The 25,081-nt window shown below is 50.9% G+C and overlaps 11 protein-coding genes across 11 annotated transcripts; 6 read left to right on the top strand and 5 right to left on the bottom strand.

Moving 5' to 3' along the window:
• Positions 1 to 3,597: 3,597 nt before the first annotated feature.
• M436DRAFT_34888 (uncharacterized protein) lies at positions 3,598 to 4,428 on the top strand (the record flags this gene model as incomplete). The annotated part of the gene is made up of 3 exons (XM_013576120.1): positions 3,598 to 3,708; positions 3,759 to 4,087; positions 4,152 to 4,428. 3 exons carry the CDS (start codon positions 3,598 to 3,600, stop codon positions 4,426 to 4,428), a joined length of 717 nt encoding a protein of 238 aa, XP_013431574.1.
• A 630-nt stretch (positions 4,429 to 5,058) lies between these two features.
• Positions 5,059 to 5,364, top strand: M436DRAFT_78106 (uncharacterized protein; the record flags this gene model as incomplete). Its single annotated transcript, XM_013577024.1, has 1 exon — positions 5,059 to 5,364. The coding sequence occupies one exon, from the start codon at positions 5,059 to 5,061 to the stop codon at positions 5,362 to 5,364; it is 306 nt and encodes a 101-aa protein (XP_013432478.1).
• Positions 5,365 to 5,768: 404 nt separating this feature from the next.
• M436DRAFT_35909 (bacterial luciferase-like protein) lies at positions 5,769 to 6,910 on the bottom strand (the record flags this gene model as incomplete). The annotated part of the gene is made up of 2 exons (XM_013576296.1): positions 5,769 to 6,472; positions 6,529 to 6,910. 2 exons carry the CDS (start codon positions 6,908 to 6,910, stop codon positions 5,769 to 5,771), a joined length of 1,086 nt encoding a protein of 361 aa, XP_013431750.1.
• Positions 6,911 to 7,718: 808 nt separating this feature from the next.
• On the top strand, positions 7,719 to 9,696 carry M436DRAFT_35855 (MFS general substrate transporter; the record flags this gene model as incomplete). Its single annotated transcript, XM_013576290.1, has 9 exons — positions 7,719 to 8,025; positions 8,082 to 8,268; positions 8,323 to 8,723; positions 8,771 to 8,896; positions 8,955 to 9,070; positions 9,116 to 9,202; positions 9,262 to 9,378; positions 9,430 to 9,514; positions 9,563 to 9,696. 9 exons carry the CDS (start codon positions 7,719 to 7,721, stop codon positions 9,694 to 9,696), a joined length of 1,560 nt encoding a protein of 519 aa, XP_013431744.1.
• Positions 9,697 to 11,701: 2,005 nt separating this feature from the next.
• M436DRAFT_18997 (uncharacterized protein) lies at positions 11,702 to 12,652 on the top strand (the record flags this gene model as incomplete). The annotated part of the gene is made up of 3 exons (XM_013576063.1): positions 11,702 to 11,923; positions 11,977 to 12,057; positions 12,116 to 12,652. Coding segments are annotated over 3 exons (840 nt in total), but the record flags the coding sequence as incomplete, so codon positions are not given.
• A 1,407-nt stretch (positions 12,653 to 14,059) lies between these two features.
• Positions 14,060 to 15,060, top strand: M436DRAFT_60185 (uncharacterized protein; the record flags this gene model as incomplete). The annotated part of the gene is made up of 2 exons (XM_013576714.1): positions 14,060 to 14,237; positions 14,450 to 15,060. The coding sequence occupies 2 exons, from the start codon at positions 14,060 to 14,062 to the stop codon at positions 15,058 to 15,060; spliced, it is 789 nt and encodes a 262-aa protein (XP_013432168.1).
• A 122-nt stretch (positions 15,061 to 15,182) lies between these two features.
• M436DRAFT_78102 (NAD(P)-binding protein) lies at positions 15,183 to 15,961 on the bottom strand (the record flags this gene model as incomplete). The annotated part of the gene is made up of 3 exons (XM_013577023.1): positions 15,183 to 15,649; positions 15,706 to 15,841; positions 15,902 to 15,961. 3 exons carry the CDS (start codon positions 15,959 to 15,961, stop codon positions 15,183 to 15,185), a joined length of 663 nt encoding a protein of 220 aa, XP_013432477.1.
• Positions 15,962 to 16,318: 357 nt separating this feature from the next.
• Positions 16,319 to 18,030, bottom strand: M436DRAFT_37062 (general substrate transporter; the record flags this gene model as incomplete). The annotated part of the gene is made up of 4 exons (XM_013576519.1): positions 16,319 to 16,614; positions 16,680 to 16,815; positions 16,871 to 17,143; positions 17,194 to 18,030. 4 exons carry the CDS (start codon positions 18,028 to 18,030, stop codon positions 16,319 to 16,321), a joined length of 1,542 nt encoding a protein of 513 aa, XP_013431973.1.
• Positions 18,031 to 19,054: 1,024 nt separating this feature from the next.
• On the bottom strand, positions 19,055 to 19,777 carry M436DRAFT_22563 (uncharacterized protein; the record flags this gene model as incomplete). Its single annotated transcript, XM_013576069.1, has 2 exons — positions 19,055 to 19,425; positions 19,477 to 19,777. Coding segments are annotated over 2 exons (672 nt in total), but the record flags the coding sequence as incomplete, so codon positions are not given.
• A 1,073-nt stretch (positions 19,778 to 20,850) lies between these two features.
• M436DRAFT_35078 (putative NADP-dependent mannitol dehydrogenase) lies at positions 20,851 to 21,789 on the bottom strand (the record flags this gene model as incomplete). Its single annotated transcript, XM_013576154.1, has 4 exons — positions 20,851 to 20,967; positions 21,058 to 21,184; positions 21,245 to 21,322; positions 21,554 to 21,789. The coding sequence occupies 4 exons, from the start codon at positions 21,787 to 21,789 to the stop codon at positions 20,851 to 20,853; spliced, it is 558 nt and encodes a 185-aa protein (XP_013431608.1).
• Positions 21,790 to 22,392: 603 nt separating this feature from the next.
• On the top strand, positions 22,393 to 24,562 carry M436DRAFT_35771 (uncharacterized protein; the record flags this gene model as incomplete). The annotated part of the gene is made up of 2 exons (XM_013576280.1): positions 22,393 to 22,617; positions 22,673 to 24,562. 2 exons carry the CDS (start codon positions 22,393 to 22,395, stop codon positions 24,560 to 24,562), a joined length of 2,115 nt encoding a protein of 704 aa, XP_013431734.1.
• Between the last annotated feature and the right edge of the window lie 519 nt (positions 24,563 to 25,081).

The following is a 25,081-nucleotide window of genomic DNA, read 5'->3' as shown; positions in this document are numbered from 1 at the left end:
CATGAGGCCAACACACACAGCGACTCGACGCCGCTCTTCATAAAAACACACGCTGGATCCATATGAGGCACTCGATTCGAACCAGACGGCTGTGCTTGTGCAAGCCCGCATGAATCACACCCAGCTCAACTCATATTTCGCAAGGCTACGGGTAGAGACCGCGAAGTGCCAATGTGGGATGGAAGATGAGACGGTAGCACATATTGTGCTACGATGTCTCCGATGGACAAACATTAGGCGAGAGATGGGAGAAGCAGCAGGAGGAAGGTGGAAGACCGCCCCTACCCTCTAGGAGGCTACGGCATGGAGAGATTGGCGGAAGGGAAAGCTAGTGGATGACCTAGGGAGAATTGGGAACCGAATTCGGTTATGGTAAAGTCAACGATCTGGTTTGATGCTTTCTCTGCTTTTTCTGCCACTGGCATTGTTCTTCGAAACGAAGCCATTCATCCAGGATCATACCTAGCACTTTGATCGACTGGCTTGGCTGTACTAGATCCGCATTGAAGAAGAGGAACAGGATTAGGGCAAGAGGTGATACTTGTGGCAGTCCCGACTGAGGTAGGTCCGCTACCTCCGGCGAGATGCGAAAGCAGGAGTGATGCACGAGTAGAAGAATCTCATGACAGGGTCACCACCACAACAATTCGATCTTGGTCACACGGAGAGTTGTTCCACACATGTAGATCAAGAACAATACATATTGTCTAAACCGCAGCTCATTGATGATTCCTCGCTGATTCTGTGGCAGGACTGAGTGGTTTTGTCAAGCAACGAAGGAAGAGCATAAGGCGCCACGAAGGTGTCTGGCCAGGGAGGCTCATTGGCTCAGTAATACAAGTAAAATTGTACAAGCAGGGGTTGAGTGATGGAAGCCCATCCCGGCCTCAGCTAAACGAAACTTGCATCCGCCTCAGACACACTGTTGGAATCGAGTTGTCCTGGTATCTGTTCAGCGTTTGTGGCTGAGAAGAACTACAAGTGCTGGTTGTATTGCCTGCGTAAAGGAGGAAGCAAGATTTTTGACAGCCTCGACATCAGAGTACCAATAGTAACGTCGACACTTAAGACCTTCGTATGTCTTTGTAGCTACAGGCGGCCTTCTGACTATGGATGTACGCCATTGAATGCCGACGCTGTTTCGCCCAGTACCCTGAGAGAAGAGATAGGCTACTAGTTGGATCACTTAACAAGGATGGCATCGTAAATGTCGGTGACGTTGCGCAATGCGCTACGATGGAGGTTACGATGTCGATTTCGACACAGCCAAGCGGGGCATGACAACAGTATCTCTCTTCGGCGCATCGTACAAAAACTCTTTTTGCTCGCAGTAGGTCGAACATGTTAGCGCCACCACTATAGGCTCGATCTTTGATTATTCTAAATTTTATCAACTTCTGAATGTTCGCTTTGAGAGACATTTCAAGCATGCTTTGATCGATGGCATAAGTTATGATGATCCGAGGTCGAGGTTTCAGATCCCGAATCTTCCAGGTGAGACTACATGTATCACACGTGTAAATTGGGGTACTGTGGATCCCGATAATGATGCAAATCGGAATTTGAACAAAACGCACCCAGAAGCTCAAGATTACTTTCTTATATGGCATGTCTTGGCAGGACAGCAGAGGGCATGAAGGATGACGCGGTAATCCAGCTGCAAGATATGCGCCCAGGTCTGCCGTATGCATCCGCCAAGACAGCTATGCTTGATGGCTTGCCGGGCAGCCCGTGTTGTCGCTGTGCTTAGCCAATAGGCAGCAGAGGATAAATGGTTAATCGCAGTGTATGCAGCTGCATGGCAGTTTGTGACACACGAGCCTTGAAACAACGAGAAGGACGAAGAGACAGTAGCGCCGCGGGGAATAAACGGTACGATAACATCGCAACGATCGCATACAATAAAGAGGGCTTCTCACCCGCTCCGATTACCAAAAGCATGGGTATTGCTCTTGCGGGAGTCTAGAATTGAAGGAAGCGAGCGTATCCGTTGAAACAGTCGAACTGTCTTCTCCATTATGGGGCTGACATGCCCCTCTGCCTTGCGCGTGAGAGCTGCAAGTAAGAATGTGTGCTGCAAATGGTCGATGCTACGTTTCATACGTGCTGCAGCTGACGTGTAAGCTTCGATGTATCCAGCCAGGATCCGACAGTGACAGAACTTAGAAGTCGGATAATATCTAAGCAGGCCGATTTTCGATAGGGTTGCGTAAGGCGGGATGCTGGTCGAAGATGCTGTAGCGGACAGACGCGGTCATCGATCTTGCAGGTCTGGTGCATATGGTGTTCAAGTGGCACCCATCAGACAATCCGGAAGTCTAGCCGAGCACGATGAATACGCCGTACGACACTAGATAACGTCCAGATATCCCGTCGGGATGTACCAGTTGCAGCAGCTCGTAAATGCAGGGAAGGATCTAGGGTCAAGATTTTTACTCTCTGAAGGATTCGAAGAGACAATCCGGTCTCGATTGTCAGCGGTTGGACTGCTTTTGCAGGTAGATGTCTCCATGTCATCACTCCGATAATCAATGGCCTTTCTGACTATCTTTGGGCTTGGACCTCGAGTTCGGTCAGACCGTAAAATTGATTCCCACCCAAAGGCTTGTGCACGGTACGGGTTTCTCCGCCAGAAACGAGCGGGAAAGTGACATCGTAGAGCTGGAAGAGATGAGGCTTAGAGAACAATGTGTTGCAGTCTTTGAGAGATAATGGCACTTCAACGTCAGACCCATCATCTACTGGAGGTGGATCCGTAGTAAGATAACAATCCTTCTCACTGAGAGACTGTTCAGCCAGTTGTCTCAACCTCCGAGATGAGAGGATGGTCCAGAGTGCATACGGCTGGCTTTCAAGTGAACGACTGGCTGGGGGACACTTTGGTGTGTGAAGCCTGTGGTTTGAGTTAGGCGAAGATCACAAGCCATGATTCCATAAAAAGGTTAGATACCGAAGCGACGCAGAATCTGTGAATGTTAGAAGGTCAAGCCGACGCGTGTGTGATGGTATGCACGAGCGCTTGATCACAACACAACTACCTCCCGTCAGATCTCGATCTAGATACAGAGTGGTCTAACCGCTGCCGGAGCATCAGTACCTGAATGCAGAATTGTATAATGGTTCATAAACGGTAATTAAACCAATCGTAGAAGGCGAGACTCCACTTGCAAAGAGGCACATTTCCCACAAGGACGTGCCTAATAAGCTGCAAGAAACCGGATCAGCGAGCGCCAAATCCGTCGAAGCTGCCTGGAAGACGAGGTTCCAAAATTGAGGACCCCATCTGTGATCAAACCATGACCTTTGTGCCGACCTTTGTGCCATGATTTGAGTGATACACCAAAGCTCCTGCGTCTGTTACAACCCAGACGGCTGCTTGCTCTTCATACATCAAAATTTCCTGCCTCTAACGCGGAAGCCAAACCATCTATCAGATGACAAGGTTGTGTTAACTTCAGTCAACCTGGTTCAGAGACAACTTTGCAACAACGCGTTGAGACTTTACTCGAATCTCATCCCACCCCCTAATCAATACTCTCAGACAGAATCTTTCTACCTGATCTACTTGTTACCAATCATCTAGCCATCCAATCAAACATGGAATACCAACAATCTTGCGTGACGACGGCCGCCTATCATCATCCCATATACGCACACCACAACCAAGGGTTCACGCATACACATCCTCTGTGGTCGGGTGTGACACAGGTACACATGCTCTGTTAGGTTACATAAAATATGTGCTGATGCTGTCTCAGTATCACTACGGCTATGAGCGGCACGCACTTGCTCCGTCAGAAGGAGGAACACTCGCCCAGGCACCTTCGCCCATGACTCCCGACCACACAACACCGGCCGGCCCAGTAGTTCTCAACGATGACAACGAGTATGCGACGGTGCGACCAGAACAGCCCCTGATGTATCGAAACGATGTCGAGATCTACTTTGGGCAACCTACCTCTCCGACCGTGGAGTTCAATGTTGATGAACTTCTGGTGTATCAAAGACGACGCAGTAGTGCCACATCTGAGGTGAAGGAGGTTTTGACGCCAGCACAGCGAAGACGAAGAGCACAGAACCGAGCCGCGTAAGTACCCTGTTAGTCATGCCTCATCACGGACTCTACTGCTAACGCATCGTGGTGGTTATAGACAACGAGCGTTTCGTGACCGCAAGCGTCAGCGAGTACAAGAACTAGAAGCTCAGCTATCAGCTCTGGAAGTACGTAGCAACTCCCTGGCATCAGACAATGAGAGATTGCAGCATGAGCTGCTCCGGACACGAGAAGAGAACGAAGCTTTACGAGGCATCGCACAACCTCAACCGTCGCACAAGACGATGCAGCCTTCTCGACGCAGGACGACGACCAATACAGACGATATGGCGTATGACCGACGCATCATCGATTTTGACGACCTCCATCCATAGTACCTGGGTAGCGTTCACGAAAGTTTCCGCGCCAGATAGAGCCTCAATCATCTATCGAGTCTAGAATAGGAGCTTCAACTCGACTGCTGTCAACGGCACCGATAGCACTGGTTTAACCACATATCTTTGTCAAGAATGTTTTCCTGTCATTATCTGTATGCTTTTGTATCGCTTGAATCCCAGTTTGATAATGATTGGTGTGGTAGTTGTGACTCAGAAGGAAGTGGAGACTGGGCTCTAAATCTCGAGGTGGATACCTTCGTGGGCCGCTTCAGACGCGTACGTGTCTTGTTAACAACCACCTTTGCAGCGTTCGAAATTTTAGTCTTTTCTGACTTGAAAAAGGCAACGGAAAGTGGCATCTTGCCAGCGGAAATCTCCTTAGAAGGTAATTGTGGCGGTTGATATATGGTTCGCGTTCTGGAGTCACCTGCGCGTGTTTCGTCGATTCTGCTTTTGACGACTGCACAAAGCAATTGAGCGTTACACCACGGGTGAATCCATGTGGAAGGTTTGTAGATTGTTCTTCTTCCTGCTCTTGTCAGTCTACATGAATCCGCGTTGAGGATCGTGCCCACCTGGGGCCACAGGGGATCCGAGTTGTTGGAATAAGTCGCATCAGGCATCAACATGTTGTACACAATTTACGGATCCGACGGGTCGACCGTCATCTGCAGCGATGTGGTGGAGATGTCGCCAAACACGAACAACTGGAAAGGTCACGACACTGTCAGCGACAAGTGCAGCACTTCGGTCTACATCCAAGATCTGTCTTACTTGGGTATGTTTGGCGGAGGCAGCTGGGATGCCAGTGTCAAGACTGTGGCTGCCAATGGTGAAGAGGTGTCATGTGGTGTGATTCACCATGACTGCACGGTCAAGAGTGTCTCCCCGACTGTGGTCAACGAGTACACATATGGATGCGAGTGGTGGTAGCGGTCTTGACATATATAGCGAGCCTTCGCTGCTCTCTTTCCAATATATGTAGATATGATCATCTCTAGTCGATGAGTTCGTCCTCAAAGGGCAGCACCTGTTATACCTGTCAACCTCTTGTTTAGGTATCTTACAGCACACACCGTTTTATGCTGCACCAGTCTCGACATGACCTGGTCGGATCTGTTTAGAGGATTGAGAACAGTCTTCTTTCTAATGACAATTCACAGGGCTAGAGTTTTTTTTTTTTCACTCAAATCAGATGTAGGAGCACGTTAGACAATAGGGTAGAATTCAGAACGATCGTGAGCGTTCCTTGGACAAGCTAGATCCGCCAAGTCACGACACTGTGACGATCGCTTCAGGACACCACAGCCAAGTGCAGATGCCGTGCTTGGTATTGCTCAACCATATCTCTTCTGGATCTCGCTTCTGACGCCAGGCAGGATATGCGTTCCGCACTCGACGGCGTCGTTGAAATTGTCGTATCCACGGATCGAGATGAGGTCAGCACCCAACTGAACATAATCAAGCAATGATTCCTTGACAGTCTCATACGACCCAACCAATGCCGTCGATGCGCCTCTCGCGTTGGTCGCTGTCACGGTGGGATACCATAGCGCGCGATCTTGAACCTCGCCTCTCTTCGCAATGTCGAGCAAACGCTGAGATCCAACATTTTGCGGCGCTGGCGCATTGGCCGGCGACTTGCCTACACCATTCGCAGTGTGCTTGGTCAACACGTCGAGGGTTCTGTGTGCTTTGGCCCAAGCTAGATCATCAGTCTCGGCAGTGATCGGTCGGAAAGTGACCCAGATGCGAGGGCGGTCGCTTCGGCCTGCTTTCTCGGCTTCAGCATAGATGCGGTCGATCTGTTCCTTGGTTTCCTTGAGTGGTTCACCCCAGAGCCCGAAGATGTCGGCGAGAGAGCCACCAATTCGGTATGCTTCGTCAGAAGAACCACCAACAGACACTGGTATGTTCTTCTCCTTGGGCACGACGTCGCTGTGAAAATTTTTGAAGGTGTAATAAGTGCCTTCCCAATCAAAGGGTTCCTTCGACTGCCATGTGCGTCGCAAGATCTTGATATACTCTTCTAACCGGCCATCTGGTAATGTCAGTGGTTGATCGATGGGGCGTCCACGCTAAATGGAGACCACTTACAGCGTTGATCCTTGGTGAGAAAGTCGCCCTCCTTTGCCTGCTCAGCATCACTTCCGCCAGCAATAAAGTGTACTACAACACGTCCGCCACTCAATTGATCAAGTGTTGCAAGTGCTTTCGCAGCGACAGTGGGATACAAAGTGTTTGGTCGGAGCGCGATGATGATTTTGATGTTTTTCGTCTTGGCCAGCACCGTCGCACCGAGTGTGAAAGGATCGAAGCCGGTAGAGCCGTAGGGGATGAGTGTATAATTGTACCCGTAGTCATCTAGGGAACGAGCATATCTGACCAGAAACTCGGGGTCGACACCAGCTCCAGGAATTGGTTTCAGTTCGTTTGATGCGTTTGAGAAAGTGAGACCGATGAATTCGGTGGTAGCCATATTGCTTGGATGGGGCATCGGAGCCGTGGGTGATGACCCGAACTCAGGCAGGGGCGACAGCATGTTTTTGTGGTGTTAGCAGCTGATGATTATCAATAATGATATTGCGACAGCAAGGCCATAAGCACGCCTTTGATCCTCCCGGTTGCGGACAGAGTGCACTGATTGATTGATTGATATGCAGGCGTGACTCCACTTTTCGCTGTCGAGCTGGCGCCCGACTCCTCTCCTCGTTATGGCCTAAGATAACGAATGCCTATCGCTTGGGAGATCTTTTGCTTCTGGAAAGAGACGTTCAAAAACTCCGCTCATGCGCTGCTCTCTGACTGAATTCATGGGCGTTTCGAAAAAGATCGTGCATTGCCACGATCACTTTCGGGTCCTGCGACACCATTGGCATCACCTTGTGAATTGATTTTTATATCCCTGGCGCAAGAATCACGATGCAGTCGTACGGTGTTCGCTACTTGTAGAGGTGTTGAGTCCGGAGGTGGATCAGGCGAAGGTGTCATCCCCTCCAAGAATCACGCAAAGCCTCTCCGCCAAACGCCGAGCATCTCGACATATCACACCTTTTGATATATACGACTCGTTCTCGACCAGTGCTCGAACTTCAATGCATGTCTTATCGAAGACGCAATTCTCGCTAGTAATGAGAGATTCGATGTTATGAGCCTGACGGGGTACGTATGCCTGCTACGTTGAGGCGCGAAAGGTTGGCATCGACAACGGTGGCACAGTACAAATATGACTATAGTTCACCTGGATGATGTCCCGAGACTCGAGAGTATCCTAGAAATAAATCAGCATGGTCGACCAGAAGCATCCCGAGCATCTCGTAGACACTGAGATCTACACTTCAGACACCGAGGCGAACCAAATTCCGAGAGAACATGTCGTCGTCAAGCCCCTCAAGACCTGGAAGGGCTATCTCTGGGATACCTGGGAGCTACCACCGGATCAACGCTGGCTTCTCTTCAAGGTAGACGCCTTTGTATTGACATTCGCTTCTTTGGGTTACTTCCTCAAGAACATCGACCAAACTAATGTTAACAATGCCTTTCTCAGTGGGATGAAGGAAGACTTGAGCATGTATGGGAACGAACTGGTCACGAGTAAGCATGACAGCCATTTGTGCGGTGAATGAACCGATGCTGACGTATCGCTGCAGGCACATCCATCTGGACAGTCGGCTATGTAATCGGGCAGATTCCATCGAATTTGTTGCTGACCCGAGTGTCTCCACGCTGGGTCATACCGTCTCTTGAAGTCGGCTGGGGTATTGCGACCATTTGCACGTCTCGTGTCGAATCCTACAAAGCGCTGTATGCTCTGAGATTCCTGGTGGGCTTCTTCGAGTAAGTACCTGTCAGCCAGAGATAAGCTGCTTGACTGACACTTTACGCTCCAAGGTCTGGTTTCTATCCAGGCATTCACTACATGCTGGGTTCGTGGTACACCCCAAGAGAGATTGGCAAGAGATCGATGATCTTCTGGCTCGCAGGCTCGGTTGGCAACATGTTCAGTGGTTTCTTGCAGGCCGCTGCATACAAGAATCTGAGCGGTGTCCATGGACATGCAGGGTGGCGTTGGCTGTTCATCATTGACGGCATCATCACAATCCCATTGGCTTTGATAGGGTACATCTTCTTCCCGAACCTACCTCAGGATGGCAAGAGGACGTGGTGGACGACAGAAAAGGAGCATGTTCTCGCTGTTGAACGCATGAGAGCTGTCGGTCGGGCAAGCAAGCAGCCTTGGACCAAGGCCAAGGCCAAGTCGATCTTGCTCAGCTGGCATACTTACCTTCTTCGTGAGTCTTGGTATTGGCGACATACGAATCTGACTGACACGCACAAGCGCTACTGTACATTGTGTGGAACAATGGCAGCCCCCAAGCAGGCATGGGCTACTGGCTGAAGAGCTTCAATGCCAAACCGGCACCCGTGCCCGAGCGCCACTATAGCGTGCCGCAGATAAACAACTGTATATCCAACACCCAGCCCTGCTATTCCTTCTTGCTCGGGAGCTGACATGTGAACAGTACCGCTTCCAAACACGGCAATATTCATCGTCATGGCGCTCTCGTGGGGCTGGCTCTCGGACGGACCGTTGAAGGGTGCCCGCTGGCCGTTCATATATGCAGGCGCCGTCATTACAGTGAGCATAGCCAGGCGTGGGTCGAAAGTATGCTGACGTATCCAGATGGCATTCCACATTGCTCTTCTCAAGATGCCGTTGTACGCGGATATCACAGGGCGCATGGTGGTGTACTGGTTTGCCAATATCGGGGTAGGTGGTTGCGGGTGAAGCGTGCGCGGTTGACTCGAGAGCTGACATGGATGTGACAGATGGGAGCAGGACCGTTGATCTTGAGCTGGATCAACGAGATTTGCTCGGGCGACACGGAGAAACGAGCGTTGCTGGTGGCCATGGCGAATGACCTGGCGTACGTGGTGCAGGCTGTCGTAAGTGCTTGCAAGGATACCCAGAGATTGGAGCTGACATTTGTACTGCAGGCGCCGAACTTTGTGTGGAAGACGACCGAGTTCCCAGCAGCTCACAGGGGCTACACGTGGGTTGCCTCAATGCAGGGTCTGCTGAGTAAGTCGGTCATAACCAAAGACAAGGACCAGTACTGACGCCAGCCAGTTGCCGTGACGGCAACGATCCAGATGCTGTTATGGAGAGACAAGAGAAGAGCCGAGACAGAGACCAGCCATGATGCCGTCGTGGTGGAAGGTCCGGGAGGCGATGGTTCAGAGGTTTCGGTGGGGAAGGCGTGAGGAGGGGAGTTTCAGCCTTGGTGTGGAGGCAGAAATGGCTTGGGTCCGCGTGGGTAGCGACTGGAGAAGGGACAATGTAATCGAGGCGTCGACTCTTGAGCTCGTGTCCGTCAGATTGTGGAACACTGGTGTATCTTCGTCCTGTGAAGCCTGATCATGACCTTGAAGGAGCCGAGACTCAACTGGTCGGGCCACGTGCGAGTACAATCGCGCAATCGCTTGTCAAACGACCGCTGCTGTGCTTGGGAAGCGGTATTCTGCATCGTCTTGAATGTCGCGTCCGGCGTCGCAGTGGTCGTCATCGGCGGTCGAAGGGCGAGAGATGGAACGAAAGCGACTTTGTCTGAGGCTGGTTACGGGGCGAGGATTTGCGACATGGCGGCGCCGCGAAGACGCTGGACGTTGATTCGAGTGTCAATTGGCCATGTCTGAGTCGGTCTAGCATCAACGAGCAGCGTGTCGACGAAGCTGCGGAACATTCTTCTTGCGCTTTGTCAGTGCCAAGCTTCTGGCCGAAGCTCCAAGAGCGCGCTTCCGTGACAAGGTTGTACCAACGACAACTTGATGCCATTGCATCGTGTCTCTGATGGGACCGCCATCTTGCTCGTGTCCTCGTGTCGGGCATATAGGCTATGAACGCGTTCGCCATCATATCGACTAACAGATGTACAGCTTTATATTCCACAAGCTTTAGGAAACTTGCTGTCAAAACGCGAGGTCAAGCCACAGTCACAATTCAAAATGACTTCAAGGCACTGGCAGATGACTTCTCCAAGTAGACTCGACACCAACACGAATACACTGTCAAATTTCTTTCGCCAAACTGAAACATCTATTGGATTTGTGTGACAGCTTCCGTCGTCAGCTCTTTCCGTGGAGCCTCAAGTGCCAAGGTGCCATCTTACTGGCAAATCTGATAGCCGCCTGTCCGCCTCACGCGTGAAAAGTTCCTCGACGACAAGTGCCTATATGGTCAATTGCAGTCCATCTCCCAGAGCAGTCAGCTCAGGCTCGTTCCTTGGTCTCATGCAACCATCTAGACCCGGAACAAGCTGCCCGGCAAATCACCGAGCTAAAATTGCCGCCTCCACCCTCGACGGTTCGACCCGTTCGCTTGCAACGTTTCTCAACCGCCCATGACGGGTTTATCATTGGTGAAACCACTCGTCCGTTGTCGTCCTTACTGTTCGTCCATTGCAAAGACTGCGGCGCTCACGGAGGACTGACCGGTCCAATCACCACTTTTCTGTGGTTCGATTACGGCGAACTTCAGTGTGAGCGAGCGTAGGATACAACAAAGACCAGGGATACAGACACTGAGTTTTCATACGTCTGTCGACTTCATCTTCCGTCCTGCAGCGCGTGCTGCCTACCTCCATGAACGGGGTACGTCCCAACATCATGACCAGCAATCTCCGTTGAAAAAAAATACTTCTCCGTTGAAAGATCCAGGGACCATGCCTCAGGAAGACTGAATGAACAACTGCCGTGTTGAGTATTGACCCTCACAACATCTGGCCGGTTCATGCTATTGGCAATCGAATCCGAATCAGGCCAACTCCACATGTCCTCATACGACTAGATGATGAACGTCCGCAAGCTAGCTAGTCATGTCCCTCCATGAGCTTTTTGGAATGCCATTTCCTCTTTCGGCACCTCAAGTAGTGGCCCGGAGACATGCTGTCCATATAGATCCCATCATGCGCTACCCTGTGCACGATCGCTGGCTTTTCGATCTCACCACAAGCTTTCACAGCACGTCTATACCTGCGGCAGTCCGTTTCTCGTCTCAAAACTCGCACCACCTTGATATACAACTACCGCTCTCTTGCAAAGTCGCTGAGACTGTCAGTTGAGCATACTAGGTCTACAATCTGACTCGGAGACGACAGCGCCCTGCTTTCTCGAGTAGGTCGCGTTCGTGATGAAGTCCCACATGGTATCCCGACAAGGTGATACCCAAGGGTCGACGCAACCCAAGACCTACCCGACCCACGCTGGTGCCCTCATCGCCATCTCTGTTGCATTCATGACCGTTACGATCTTCTTCACAAGTCTGCGCTTCTTCGTCAGAGGCTTCATGATCAAGAGCCTGGGATGGGATGACTGGTTGATCCTGGTTGCCGTCGCTAGTTTCATATGTCAAGCTAGCTTTCTCATCCATCTAGCATGGATGGAACAACACTACGACCTGACCTATATCAAAGCTCTCTCGGACGCCTTGGAGGTCAGTGATCATGACGCTGTTGGTTTGACATCGCTGACGATTGTCCCACACAGTTTGTCGTCCTCGAACTGGCATTTTACATCATGACCTCACTGTTCCTCAAAATCTCTCTGGCGGTCTTCTTCTTGCGCATTGTAGGTCTTACGACTGCTCCCCCTTACCCGTCTCTGTGCTGACCATGCATGCGATCAGGTTGTCGCGAAATGGCAGAGATACACCATCATCATTGGTACATCCATCTTCTCGCTATTCACCTTCGCCTTCTTCTTCATCGCAGTTTTTCAGTGCGGACCGCCTTCTCATTTTCTACTCAATAACGCCACAGGAAAATGTCTTTCTTGGAAGGTCACCGGACCCCTCAACTACATTCATGGTACCCTCAATGCTCTGACGGATTGGATCTTTGTCTCCTTGCCTATCCTTGTCATTCGCGATGCCAATATGAACCGCAAAGCAAAGGCATCAGTCATCGGCGTGCTTGCTATTGGTGTCTTGGGCTCTGTGGCGTCCATTGTTCGTCTTTACTACATCAAGGACATCCATCCCGGAGCCTCAAGTGCGACCGAATTCTTCTCAAAAGCCTCAACCATTGCAATTGCCAGCATAATCGAGATTGGCTTGGGTGTGACGGCAGCGTGCCTTGCAACTTTGAGACCTCTATTCAAGAGTCTTCTGGATCACACGGGGAGTTACTCAAGGGACAATTCCAAAAACAAGTCATATGCTCCCCAGAGCGGTCTTCCGTCTCACACTGGCGGCATCTCGGCCGTTCAATCTTCTCGCAATCACAGAGATTTTGCACAGTATGGATTTGACGCTGAGGACATGATCACTGGCAAGAACGACGTGCATGTGGAGCTGCACAGTTTGCCTTCAGGTCGCGGATCATCTTCCCACTCGGACGATGTAACAGTGCATGTTCAGACCGTGGTTTACGAGCAACGCGGTTCCCAGGACGAACTGCTGGCCGATCAACAGGAAGGCAGCAAGAACTACAGTGCCCGCATCTGGAGCGCCAAAGACGCCTCCAAGGTTAGGGCAGCACCTAGCGAAGCCTGATCGCTCCGGTCCGCTCAATACAAATTACTCCATCATGAACTTCGCCTTTCCAAACATGTTTCTGAGCGTACCTCCTCACGTCTTACGATGAGGCTTCGACACAACAGCAATTTCTGCGCAAGATTCTACTTCCCTTGTCGCCTCGACCGTTGCCCTATTTGTTCTCCCGACGATACAGCCCTTGGAAACTTCAAACATCTCCCGTATCCAGTCCTTGATAAGTCTTCCGCTCTATTGATGGAGCAGTCCAACAGCAGCTCCAAGATCTGTTCTTGTATCAAGCCTTTCCAGCTTTCAACCACACTCGTCACGCATCCGTCAGAAGCAACAGTTCAATGTGGTTTGGCCAACGAGAGCCGGCTGTATGCATCATCTGGCTTGTCGAAGATACGGACGCGATGTTTTGGCACCTCATGCGTCTCCAAATCCGCGAGCCCGTAAGGTCCAATGGGTGCATGTCAACAGGTCAATACATCCTAGCAGGAATTTTCAAAGAATCATTCGCTGCGATTGCCGATCGATGAGGGTTTGCGCTCATCTTTTTGCTTGAGTGTGATGATGGGGACAGAAAGCGCCGCCGGACAACCCGAAGAATGTGCCATTGACGACACCACAACGCGTCGACGCGCGTCTGGCAGGTAGGGTTGATGACATGCTGAGGATTGCTGAGCGCTGCAATGATGCAAACGGAGACAGATACGTACGTTAGAGAGACAAGGATATAGCCACGGTACGCGAGCATAATCGGAAAAATCATCGTTGTTCTGGTGAGGGTAAAGCGTGGGGAAGGTCTCCGTGTTTGCCCGAGAGACTTGCTGCTCCGACTTTACACGAACGAGACCACTCGCTCGGAATAAAACGGGCTATCTCATCATAGACCTCAGATCAATCCATACGTCGCTGAATGAACAACAGACATACTTTCCATCTCCTGGCCCACGAAGACTTACAATGCAACCGTCTGTCTTCTCTTATCATCCAGCCGTGTCGCTCGTACATTGCCGTCACCCTTCACTCATGTCGGTCTACCTGCATTGAGACTGTGTTTCTCTTGAAGGACTGCAATGAACCCGCAAGATGACCAAGCACACCCCTTACCTGCATTCAGAAGAAGACGAGAAGCACTTTTGGCATGTCGACGATGTGGACGTGAAAAGACAAAGTGTGATGGTCAGCCATGCCCAGACTGTGGAGACGAAGGCGTCGTCTGTGATGGTGAAGATTGTGGCCATCCTGGTGGAGCTGTTGACAGATGGTGCGTATATATTCGAGACCCTGAGAAATTGCTGACAGGATGACACAGGTATGTGGAGAGACTCGAGGGTGAAAGAGAAATCTTGTCACTCGGCCTACAAGAGGCGTGCAGAAGACTGATGATGGCGAATGTCTGGCCGACGACTCCATCGCCACCAGACGGACGACCGCATAGTATATACGAATTGCTTGCCACGCTAGGATTGGTTCCAGATGGCAAAGACAAGGACTCGCCAGGTGGATATTTGGAACGGGGCCATCCTGCCCGGATGGGAAGGGGGTCGTCGCTCGCTACCAGAAGACCACCAGTGGATCAAGCTCTGAACACAAGTAGCTACCAGAACTGGTACACCCCTAGATTCAGAGGACTCGACGTGTCTCATGCAGAACGGTCCGAATCGCGAGGCGCGCATGCTGATCTTGCATATGCACGGTCCGCCGCTACAACACTCGCTCCAGCCAGCAGCAGCGTTGTTGCAACTCTTTCGAAAAAGTCATTCATTACAGCAAGCCGTGCAACAGATTTGCGGCCAGATACAGCACCCATGACGCCACAGGACTTCCAGGCCGTCCTCCCCCGTCCAGATGAACAACTCTGGCGGCATACTACCGATGCATATCAAGAGGTATCCGGACCTTCGAATATGCGAAAAAGGAGCTTCGGAGCCATGACAACCACTCAAGAACACCATCATCAAAGGGCCACACGTCAATATGGTTACGACTTTCCATCCGGAAACCACGAAGCTGTTCCCAGCGGACAAGATGAGTCATCACCCGAGAGCGACGGAGACACGAGTGATCACATCAGGATCGCATTCTGAGGCACAAATCTATGCAAGGTGCAAGACGCAAGACTGATCTGCCATTCTGTGCCAAGACCTGGCTAGAGCATGCGACACTCATGATGCTGATCCTCTGAATCGTCGAAACAGCGACTACAATCCTACCAGGGCATCATCTGCATTGAACCCTCATCGTTGTGCCAGAAACCGCTTTTGTAGTCTCCGAAGGCGAGATTTGCGGCTACCTCTGCTCCCAGGAGCGGATCTTTCTTTCCTTTGTAACCATTGAAGGCAGTGCTGCAGTGACCAGGATTTGCCAGGTAGAAGGTGATATTACTCTCAGTCTTGGCCATCTCAAGAGTCATGATATTTAGAGCAACTTTTGACACGCTGTATGGTACACTGACCGTTGGGGGAAGATCACCTGACGTGAGTCGCTCGACAGATGCACGTCCGGAAGAGATGTTGATGACCTTTGCACTTTCCGACTGGCGAAGCAAGGGCGTCAAAAGCGAGGTCAGGAGCCCAACAGAGGTGACATTCGTGTCCAAGACTGAGTTAAACGCCTGACTATAGTCTGAGAGGTCCGAACTTGGGACAGCGGCAATGCCTGCATTGTTGATCAGAACTACGGTGACATCAGCGACACATATAGTAGCACTGCAACGATGTTTGTGTACTTACCATCCAACTTTCCATGTCTTTCTTTGATTAGCGCGATCAAGCCGTGCATGCTTTGATCGCTCGTCACATCCAGGCTCATTGGCTCAAAAGTGCCCTGGATAGCCAAGGCCTTCAACTTCCGTACAGCATCCGAGGCCTAGCTTGTCGTTCGAGCAGCGACTAGAATCGTGCTGGAAGGTTCCCGTTGGGCAAGCACCTGAGCTATGCAGAACCCGATACCCCTGTTAGCACCAGTGACCAAAATGACGGGAGGCATTTTGCAGACGGGTTTGTATATCGTTGAAGCGTGTTGAAAATCAGCAAATCCGAGTCCTAGAGCGCGGACTACTCTGTAATATAAGAAACTCGAGTAGAGCATTGGTTGAGGAGATAAGTGTACTGTAATTTCGCCAAACGCCGATATCGACGGGATGTTCGGAGTTAATGGAGATTGTCGGATTCCCCAATATGGGCATGTCGCCGATGTTCAGATGCATTCAAACTTTGATAACGGTCATCATTTTCCAGTGCTTAAGTACGAATCATCTCTTACGAAGTGACCAAAGAATGATACAGCCACTGCACACCCTTGTATCCCCAGATGATATACTCAGGCCCTCATTGCCTTCACTAGCTAAGAGTCAGAGCCTGCGTACTCTCTGTGTTGAACGAAATCTTTGACCTTAAACTCGCTTACGACTGTCTCGCTCTTTTCGCCGTGTCTCACGATGTTTGCCTCTTCCTTTGCAAGGATGGCTGCCTCGGCATAGCTTATCTTAGTAGTCGAGTGGTACTTGATCTTGAACATGAGATCGATCTCCTCGAGGGAAAGTTCTTTGGTCTCGATGTAGAAGAACCAGATGATTGGAGCCCAGGCGAAGTTCAAGACAGCAAAGATGATGTAGAACCTCCAGCCGATATTGGCGATGGCTAGATGCAGTCACGTCAGTAGATGAACGCGACTCTGTGACAAAGTCTGTGAGCAAGTAACTTACCACTTGGTGTGATTAACACTACCACATAGACAAACAGCCAGTTCACTACCATAGCGATAGAGTTGCCGATGCTGCGCATGCGAGAAGAATTAATCTCCGAGGGATATAGGAATGGTATGCAGAGAAACGATACGCCCTAAGTTCCAGCTCTTGTTAGATTGGGGGCCTGAGACATACGAAGACAGACTCACGTAGAAGAGATGATATCCAAAGATGAAGGACATCGACATCGCAAGCGAGGGCTTGGAATCGATGGCAAGACCGACTGTGACGAGCGTGAAACATACACCACAGCCCGGGGCTCCGAAGAGCATGAGTGGTTTGCGTCCAAAACGATCGATGAGAAGCGACATGATGGATCCGAAGAACATCAAAGAGATGAAATCGACGCCGGAAAGGATCAAAGCAAGCCTTGGGCTGAAGCCGAATGACTGGGTGAGGATGACGGGGAAGTAGTAGACAACCTAGAGCACGGGTCAGGATGGCTCGGATACGACTCTTGTCTCATACATACAACATTGATGCCACCCATCTGTTGAAAAATTGAGGTTCCCGCACCCAAACAGATTCGTCTGAAATTCTGTTGTTCTCCACCTGAGAAGACCTCACGCCACCCAACTTTCCCGCCAGCCTTTTCTGCTGCAATGGTCTCCGAGATGATCTTTAGCTCACCAGCAACATCAGCGTCATCCTCATCAGTGTTGGCTAGGCGAGCAAGGACTGTACGAGCTTCGTCGTGCCTGTCTCTGTAAACCAGCCAACGTGGTGATTCAACCATGAATGGAAGGAGACCTATGGTCACTACAGCCCAGAAGCATTGCATAGCGAGTAAAAAGCGCCATGTCACCTCGCTGCCCACGACGTAGGTCATGGCGAGATTGGTCCAGTTGGTAAGTGAGATACCGAAGATGACCATGACCAGTTGCAGAGCTACCAGTTTTCCACGATGTTCGGGCTTACTCGTCTCAGACTGCCACATGGGTACGACTGCTGTGCTTTGTCCGATACCCAGTCCAGCAATGACTCGACCGATGATCATTTGCGGGAGTGAAAATGCCGAAGCTTGGATGGCACCGCCCAAGACCACCCAGATCGATGACATGGCGACGGACTTTCGACGACCGAGAAAGTCACCGAAGTACAGCGACATGATTGCTCCAAGGATGCAGCCAATGTCATAGGTCGAAACAATCTGGCCTTGTATGACAGGATCGGGGTAGTCAAACTGTTTTTCAAAAGTCTTGTTATTCAGGATTCCGCCAAAGACGCCCTGGTCCCAACCAAAGAGCATGAAAGAAAAGCCGCATGTTGCAGTGATTCCCACTGTGAGCGATTTGCCACGGAGAGGCATGTTGGTTGTGGAATGAGCAGGTTGTATGACTGATGCAGCAGGTAGTAGGGATTCTAACAGATGTAAATGCAGATCACGAAGATGCAGAGATGAGTTCTTATAGACAGCTTTGCTCGGAGATGGGTCGATAAGGTTCAGCGGAAGTGTTGGAAGATGTGGAGAGATCTGGGGTCCCCAGATAATAGTCAAGGAATTCGTGCGCTCGTGTGTCTGTCGTATCGAGCATCCGCTGGAGATGCCCGGTGAACCGAGAGCACGGCCTTATGCACGGCTTTTTGTTATCATGTGAGAACCAGTCGCAAGTAGTAAGAGACCGAAGAAAGCCCCAATAAGCGCCGCGTGGTCTAGATCGTAGAACGGCTATATGCATCGTCGCTCGCAGCAACGTCGGTGGCATGCATCCTGCTGCTGAGGCTCAGCCCAGCGAGCAGTTACTTATGCTGCAACCAGACCACACGCTTAGAAAGGGACACCAGAAAATCTGACAGTCGAGTACAAATCCTGACACACGGCTCGGACAGTGATCGGCAGACTCAACAATGGTTCATATCGTCAGATGGGGCATCTTAGGTGGGACAGCTGATTTCTATCGTCGGAGCAGCAGTAGCTGATGTGCTTGACAGCCACTGGAGCAATCGCTGAGAGTGAGTACTGACCCTTCGTCAAGAGTAGTAGACTCTCTTACAGCGATTTCTCAGAATACGCTATCGATCTCCTGATCGATCCAGCGACCCGCGGGACTAGAGATGTCTCTCACAAGATCACAGCCATTGCATCTTCCTCGGGTAAGAGTCGTGCTGAGGCTTTTAGGGCAAAAGTCCAAGCGCCGATGGATTGCGCTTGTTATGGGAATTACGAAGCCTTGTCAAACGACCCCAACGTGGATATTGTGTACGTTGCAAGCCCCCACTCTCATCATTTTCAGCATGCCATGCTTTGTTTGCTGGCCGGAAAGCATGTTGTGTGTGAGAAACCGATCACAGTCAATGCCGCACAAGCAAAGATACTGTATGAGACAGCAAAGGAGCGCCCAGCTGACTGCTTCAAATCCTGCTTGATCCAACGCCACATCTTTACTCAGCGCGCTGACCTTAGCATCTTTGATCAGACCCTGCTGCTCAGCCTCTTGCGACATCATGTTTGCAAGATCGCTCCAGACGTGCTCGCCATTTTCTGCAAACATGTATCCATGAGAGCCCCAAATATCATCGTTCGAGTCCTGAGCCATTGCTCTTTCCAACAACAGTAAGTAGAGATCGCTCAAGTCTTCGATATGAACGTTGTTCCACCGAGCTTTGCCTTGTCCAACCACTGGGATGAGACTTTTCGAAAGGATCAACTTGCCCATCTCGTAGACTTGACGACCTCTTCCGCTGACTGGTCCCCGGCCCGTACCTACATAATCAGCATTGACCCATTCGCATAGAATGCCATGACAAGACTGACCGTATATAGTGGGCGGACAGACAATGACCGTCTTCACGACATCTTTGTTCTTCGTGCCCGCTTCTAGCACGATTTTGTCCACATTGCGGTGGAAGGCTTCGTCTGGAAGATTTACAACCTTCTCCACGCCTGCAAGGTCGTCATACTGTTCATCAGTCCACTGCCCGAGGGTTGCGAAGTCGTTCGCAGAGTCTTTGTAGCAGAGGATGCCAGTTCCGCCGGTGTGTAGCCAGTATCCGGGCTTCTCTTTCGTGTGGCCGCGTGCTAGCCCTGCCGCGATAGCTCTTGCAGCTCCTTCATGGACCACAGCTACATATGGGCTGAGCGCACCAGGCGGTTTGGTCTTGCTTTGCTTCTACTCTTGCGAGTCTTAGGAGCTTCGACTATCATTGTTACGGAGATCTTGGAAACGAGGATGAGTCAGGCAAGGAACTTTGGCGCAGACGCTGTCCTTTGCCCGCTGCGGACTACGGACGAGAATGAGACTACGCTTGATACCATCCAAAGACTGACTGGGGATGGTGTTGATGTCGCCTTCGACGCCACTGGATTACAATCAACTTTGGATCTATCAATAGAGGCCACCAAGCCTCGAGGCACGATCTTCAACGTGGCAATCCACAAAAAACCTTTGTCGCTGAACCTGAATTCACTTGCGATCAAGGAGAAGAGACTTCTTGCAGGAATATGCTATCTCGCAGAGGACTTTGCAGCCGTCATCGCGATGATGGCTGACGGGAGTCTCAACGCTGACAGAATGATCACCTCGATCGTACCACTATCCAACGTCGTGCAGGGCGGGTTTGAACAGCTAATCCATAACCGTGACGCACACGTGAAGATCCTCATCCAGCCCGACTAATCTAGTCATACGAATGCAAAGCTTGCGCTCTTCTGTCTTTGGAGTTTATGTGACACGTTCTTCTCTGACCATATACTAAGAGTGTCTGGACCCATGTCTCCTCGGTTCACCTAACCATCCGATGGGTATAGAAGTGATAGGTCGCGAGCACATAATTTCGTCGCCAGTGGACAAACTCGATTTGACGTACGAGCTATCGGAGGCTTTTACACCTCTCACACTCAAGAGTACCTCTTCTCGTAGTTCATACCTAGACTCAGTATACTTGACCCGCGTGTAGTCCTCCCGTAATCAGCATCTCCCCGCTCGTCATGTAAGCGCTCGCGTCCGCAAGCAAATAGACTGCAGCAGCCTTGAGATCTGTTCGATCTCCCATACGTTTCATCGGCGGCTCTGACTGGAAAACCTCCCCCAACTTCGGTCTCTGCTTCACAAGGTCTCCGATCAAATCGGTTGCGATGCATCTGCATGTTTGGTCAACTCAAGCTTCGAAGGTTTTCGATTTTTTGAGCTTACCCTGGTGATATACAATTCACACGGACACGATGATGAGCAAGTTCAACGCCCAGCTGTTTTGTGAGTGCCAAAACACCACCTTTGCTCATGCAATAATCGCTGGTGAATTGATCCTTACTTGCTCGATGCGCAGCCATCGACGCGATCATGACGATGGATCCAGCACACGCTTGAGAGGTGTCGATGGTTTCGGCCTGTTTGACCATTTGTCTCGCTGCCAGCTGTGCTGAGTAATATGTTCCTAACACATTGATCTCCACGCACTTCTTGACTGAGCTTGGACTGCGCTCGAGGAAGGGTTCATCGGGACATATGCCGGCGGCCGTGATGCTGGACTTGTCAGCTTTGTGGAAAGGGAAGCTCGGAAGGCATCAAGCCAGTAACACTAACACTCCATCGATTCTTTTGAAATCGGCCACGATATCTCCAAACGTGCTTGAGAGTCTATCGTAGTCTGTCACGTCTGACCTAGTACATCGTATCAGCATTCGTACTTTGGCTCTGAGAACGGCATCCTAAGAACAGCATCTATGCTTCGGCGAAACACGATAGTGGTCCAAGGCAGGGGTTTATTTCGGTAGAGCCGGTGACGAGTCACTTCTTGATGGCTGTCTTTCTCTCATCGAATGCCATTAGACACCCGAGACTTACCACCACCTTCGCGTTTCATAGTACACAGAGCAGAATCAGAACACTTACTGGTAGTAGCGCAATCCGGAGCAAATGTCCTGCAGTCTGTTATAGTTCTCGGAAGGCTCAGGGGAGGCGTCGATTATGGCCACTTTCCCACCTGCCTCTGCGACGCCGAAGGCGAGGGCAAGACCAATTCCCTTGGCTGCGCCTGTGGTCACGACGACACAGTCCTGTAATGACATGAGGTCTTTGACATTGGAGGTCAGATAGCTATCTGTTGGTAGGATGGACGACCTCGTCATCGTCTTCTTTGCGGTGTCCAGCGTGATGCTTCTTGACTGCATGTTCAAGTTTGTGCGCTGAGGATATACACCGGTAGAGAGGGGCAACCGGTTCCATTGTGACTGGGACCATGTCTTTCTCGGAAGAAGGGCGTTGGTGCGTCGGGCACTCATAGTCGTGAGTCTGCGGGACTGGAGCGTGACAGCCGACATGATAAAGCGCTGCTTGCGAGATAAGAAGTTGATAGTATCGTTTGCGCTTCTTCCACTCGACTCAAATGAAATCAGACGACTCAGAGCCACTGCGAGTGCTTCTTCGAGACAGATTTGGCGGGTTCGTTCGCCCTCCGTGACCGGGAGCTCCTTCGCGGTAAGAACAACCAGCGCGGGGCATTGCGGGGAAGCGGCGACCCGGTTATATGTTTCTTTCGCAGATGACCGGCGACTCTTCCAACCCGGTTATCTCTTCCGACTGGTAGAAGCAAGCGGGCACTGTACACCGAAGTGCCCAGTACTGCTGACATTCGGAGAATACCTTCGAAACAAGAACTGATTAAGAATGCATGACATCCATCTCGAGGAGATGGTAAAACCATCGAGTCCCCTTTCACCACATATCACATCATGCCTGTTCCCATCAATAGCGACCCAACGGCGAGCGTGCCAGTCGCTGACAAACCAATCACTGATGAAAGAAAGGACAGTCAAGCCGTTCGAGAGATAAGGAAGCTGGTCATCGACATCTGTCGTCAAAATGGCGGTGGTCACGGTGGTTCCGCTATTGGCATGGCACCGATGGCTGTTGCACTTTGGAGATACATCATGCGACATAACCCATCCAATGCTGAGGTGAGCATCGATGACACCGGCTGTCCATTAATGGTATTGACTATCATGACGACAGTGGTTTGACCGCGACCGGTTTGTCTTGTCCAATGGGCACGCCGCTATGCTCCAGTACGCCATGCTCCATGTTTCCGGATATCCACACATGACCGCAGACGAACTCAAGATGTACGGCAATGCGAAAGCCGTGGATGAAGCTACTGGCAAATGGAAGTCGACGCTTTGCCATGGTCATCCAGAGATAGAAGTGCCTGGTGTTGAAGTGACGACTGGTCCTTTGGGCCAGGGCATCGCGAATGCTGTCGGTCTAGCCATCGCGTCCAAAAACTTGGCGGCAACATTCAACAGACCAGATTTGAGGGTGATCAATTCACACATCTATTGCGTCACTGGTGATGGGTGTATACAGGAAGGAGTCGCAAATGAAGCCATGGCTATCGCTGGACATCTCGGACTAGACAATCTCACTCTCCTGTATGACAACAATCAGGTCACTTGCGATGGCCCCTTGAACTGGATCGTATCCGAAGACACTAACAGTAAGATGCGAGCTATTGGCTGGAATGTTATCGATGTGCTCGATGGCGATGTGTCAGTAGACAATATCAGTCGCGCTCTGCGCGAAGCAAGGGCATACAAGGGCAAGCCAAGTTTCATCAATATCCGTACCACAATCGGTTATAATACCTCGACAGCAGGCACTTTCAAATCACATCATGGAACTTACTCGGAGGAGGACGCAGCGAACACTGCAAGTCCTGGCATCGCTGCCACGCACACTTTGACGGAAGAGACACGAGAATACTGGTCAAACAATGCCAGTAAGGGCGCAGCCTTGGAGAAGAGCTGGGTTAACGATGTCAAAAGTTACTCCAAAAAGTACCCAGAACTTTCGAGAGCTTTGGAACTTCGTATGGCCGGCCGATACGATGTCAAGGATTTCCTCGAGAGCTTCGAAAAGCCGGACAACATTCAAGCGACCCGTCAGTACAACGGCGCACTGTTCAACGAACTTCTATCGCGAGTACCCAACATGGTCGCAGGCGGTGCCGACCTGTGGAACTCGAATCAGATGGGTGATCAGTCGCATCGGATCTTTGATCGTGACCATGCTGATGGTCGTGTCATTCGTTATGGCATCAGAGAACACGCGATGGCCTCAATTTCCAATGGGCTTGCTGCATACTCGCCGGGTTGCTTTATTCCCGTCTCTGCGACCTTTTTCATGTTCTATCTCTACGGCGCTGCTGGTGTCCGTATGGGCGCATTGAGCAATCTTAAAGTTATCCACATCGCGACTCACGATTCGATTGGCGAGGGGCAGAATGGACCAACGCATCAGCCCGTTGAGCTTGATTCTTTGTTTCGCGCCATGCCCAACCTCCAGTATATTCGTCCAGGGGATAGCGAAGAAGTAGTGGGTGCATGGATGGCTGCATTAGTGGCTGAGGACCGTCCGAGCATGCTCTCACTCGCTCGCGATCCTGCGTTGTCTCTGGTCCCGAACACAGACAGACAGAAGGTCCTTAAGGGAGGTTACGTCCTTGTCGAGAATGCAGATGCGCAGGTTACCCTGATCTCGTGTGGTTCAGAATTACAATTCGCGGTCGAAGCTTCGAAACAGCTCAATGCTGCAGATATCCCCACAAGGGTTGTTAGCATGCCTTGCATCAGTCTCTTCGAGGAACAGTCGGAAGAGTATCAGGACTCTGTTCTATCTGGGACTCCTCACGTCATCTCCGTCGAGGCTTATATCGCGACTACATGGGCGCGATTCTGTACAGCTTCCGTCGCGATGGATTCTTATGGTTATTCCGGCGCAGGTCGTGAGAACTTCGATCGCTTTGGCCTCGATACAGACGGGATTGTAAGAAAGGTACAAGCGCACGTCAGATCCTCTGTCGCGAACGGTCTCAGTCGCCATCGTCGTTGGCAGCTATTGAAGTAATAGCATGTTGTAACACAACTAGAAGACAAATTTGAGCATGGCAAGTGTTCTGCTATCAGCCCGTCATCCAAATTAAATATTGTTCACTATGGAGGCTATGTAAGCTAGCTCTGGAGTCACAGGACTCCTTCTTTGCTCTGAGAAGCATTGTAGCATCAGGTGCACTGAGTATGGCACGTGATTTGCCGTCCCGGATACTGTGAGATTACGCAAAAGGATGAATTCTTAGGCTAGTATCCGTTCTCGTGTTTGACGTTCAGCATGACCTCTCGTCCGGCTAACTGCTCGAACTCAATATCACACCTTGTGAGAGAACCCGGCTTCAACAATCATATTGCCGGGCCGCGCGTAACAGTTCAGGCGATGCGGGAGAAGATTCCCGGCCAAGTTGCAAGTTCTCACTCTGCGTAGCTCGGTAGTGAGGTCAACTTGTGATCGGCACCTTTGGGGCTGTTGTCCATACACTCGAACACTCCAGCTTGGCTAGATCCTGATAGGGTCTACTTATTCGTGGGGCCA

This window comes from Aureobasidium namibiae (genome assembly GCF_000721765.1).
Source record: "Aureobasidium namibiae CBS 147.97 unplaced genomic scaffold scaffold_1, whole genome shotgun sequence".
In the NCBI taxonomy this organism is placed as follows: Eukaryota; Fungi; Ascomycota; class Dothideomycetes; order Dothideales; family Saccotheciaceae; genus Aureobasidium; species Aureobasidium namibiae.
This window is presented reverse-complemented; position numbering and strand designations above follow the sequence as displayed.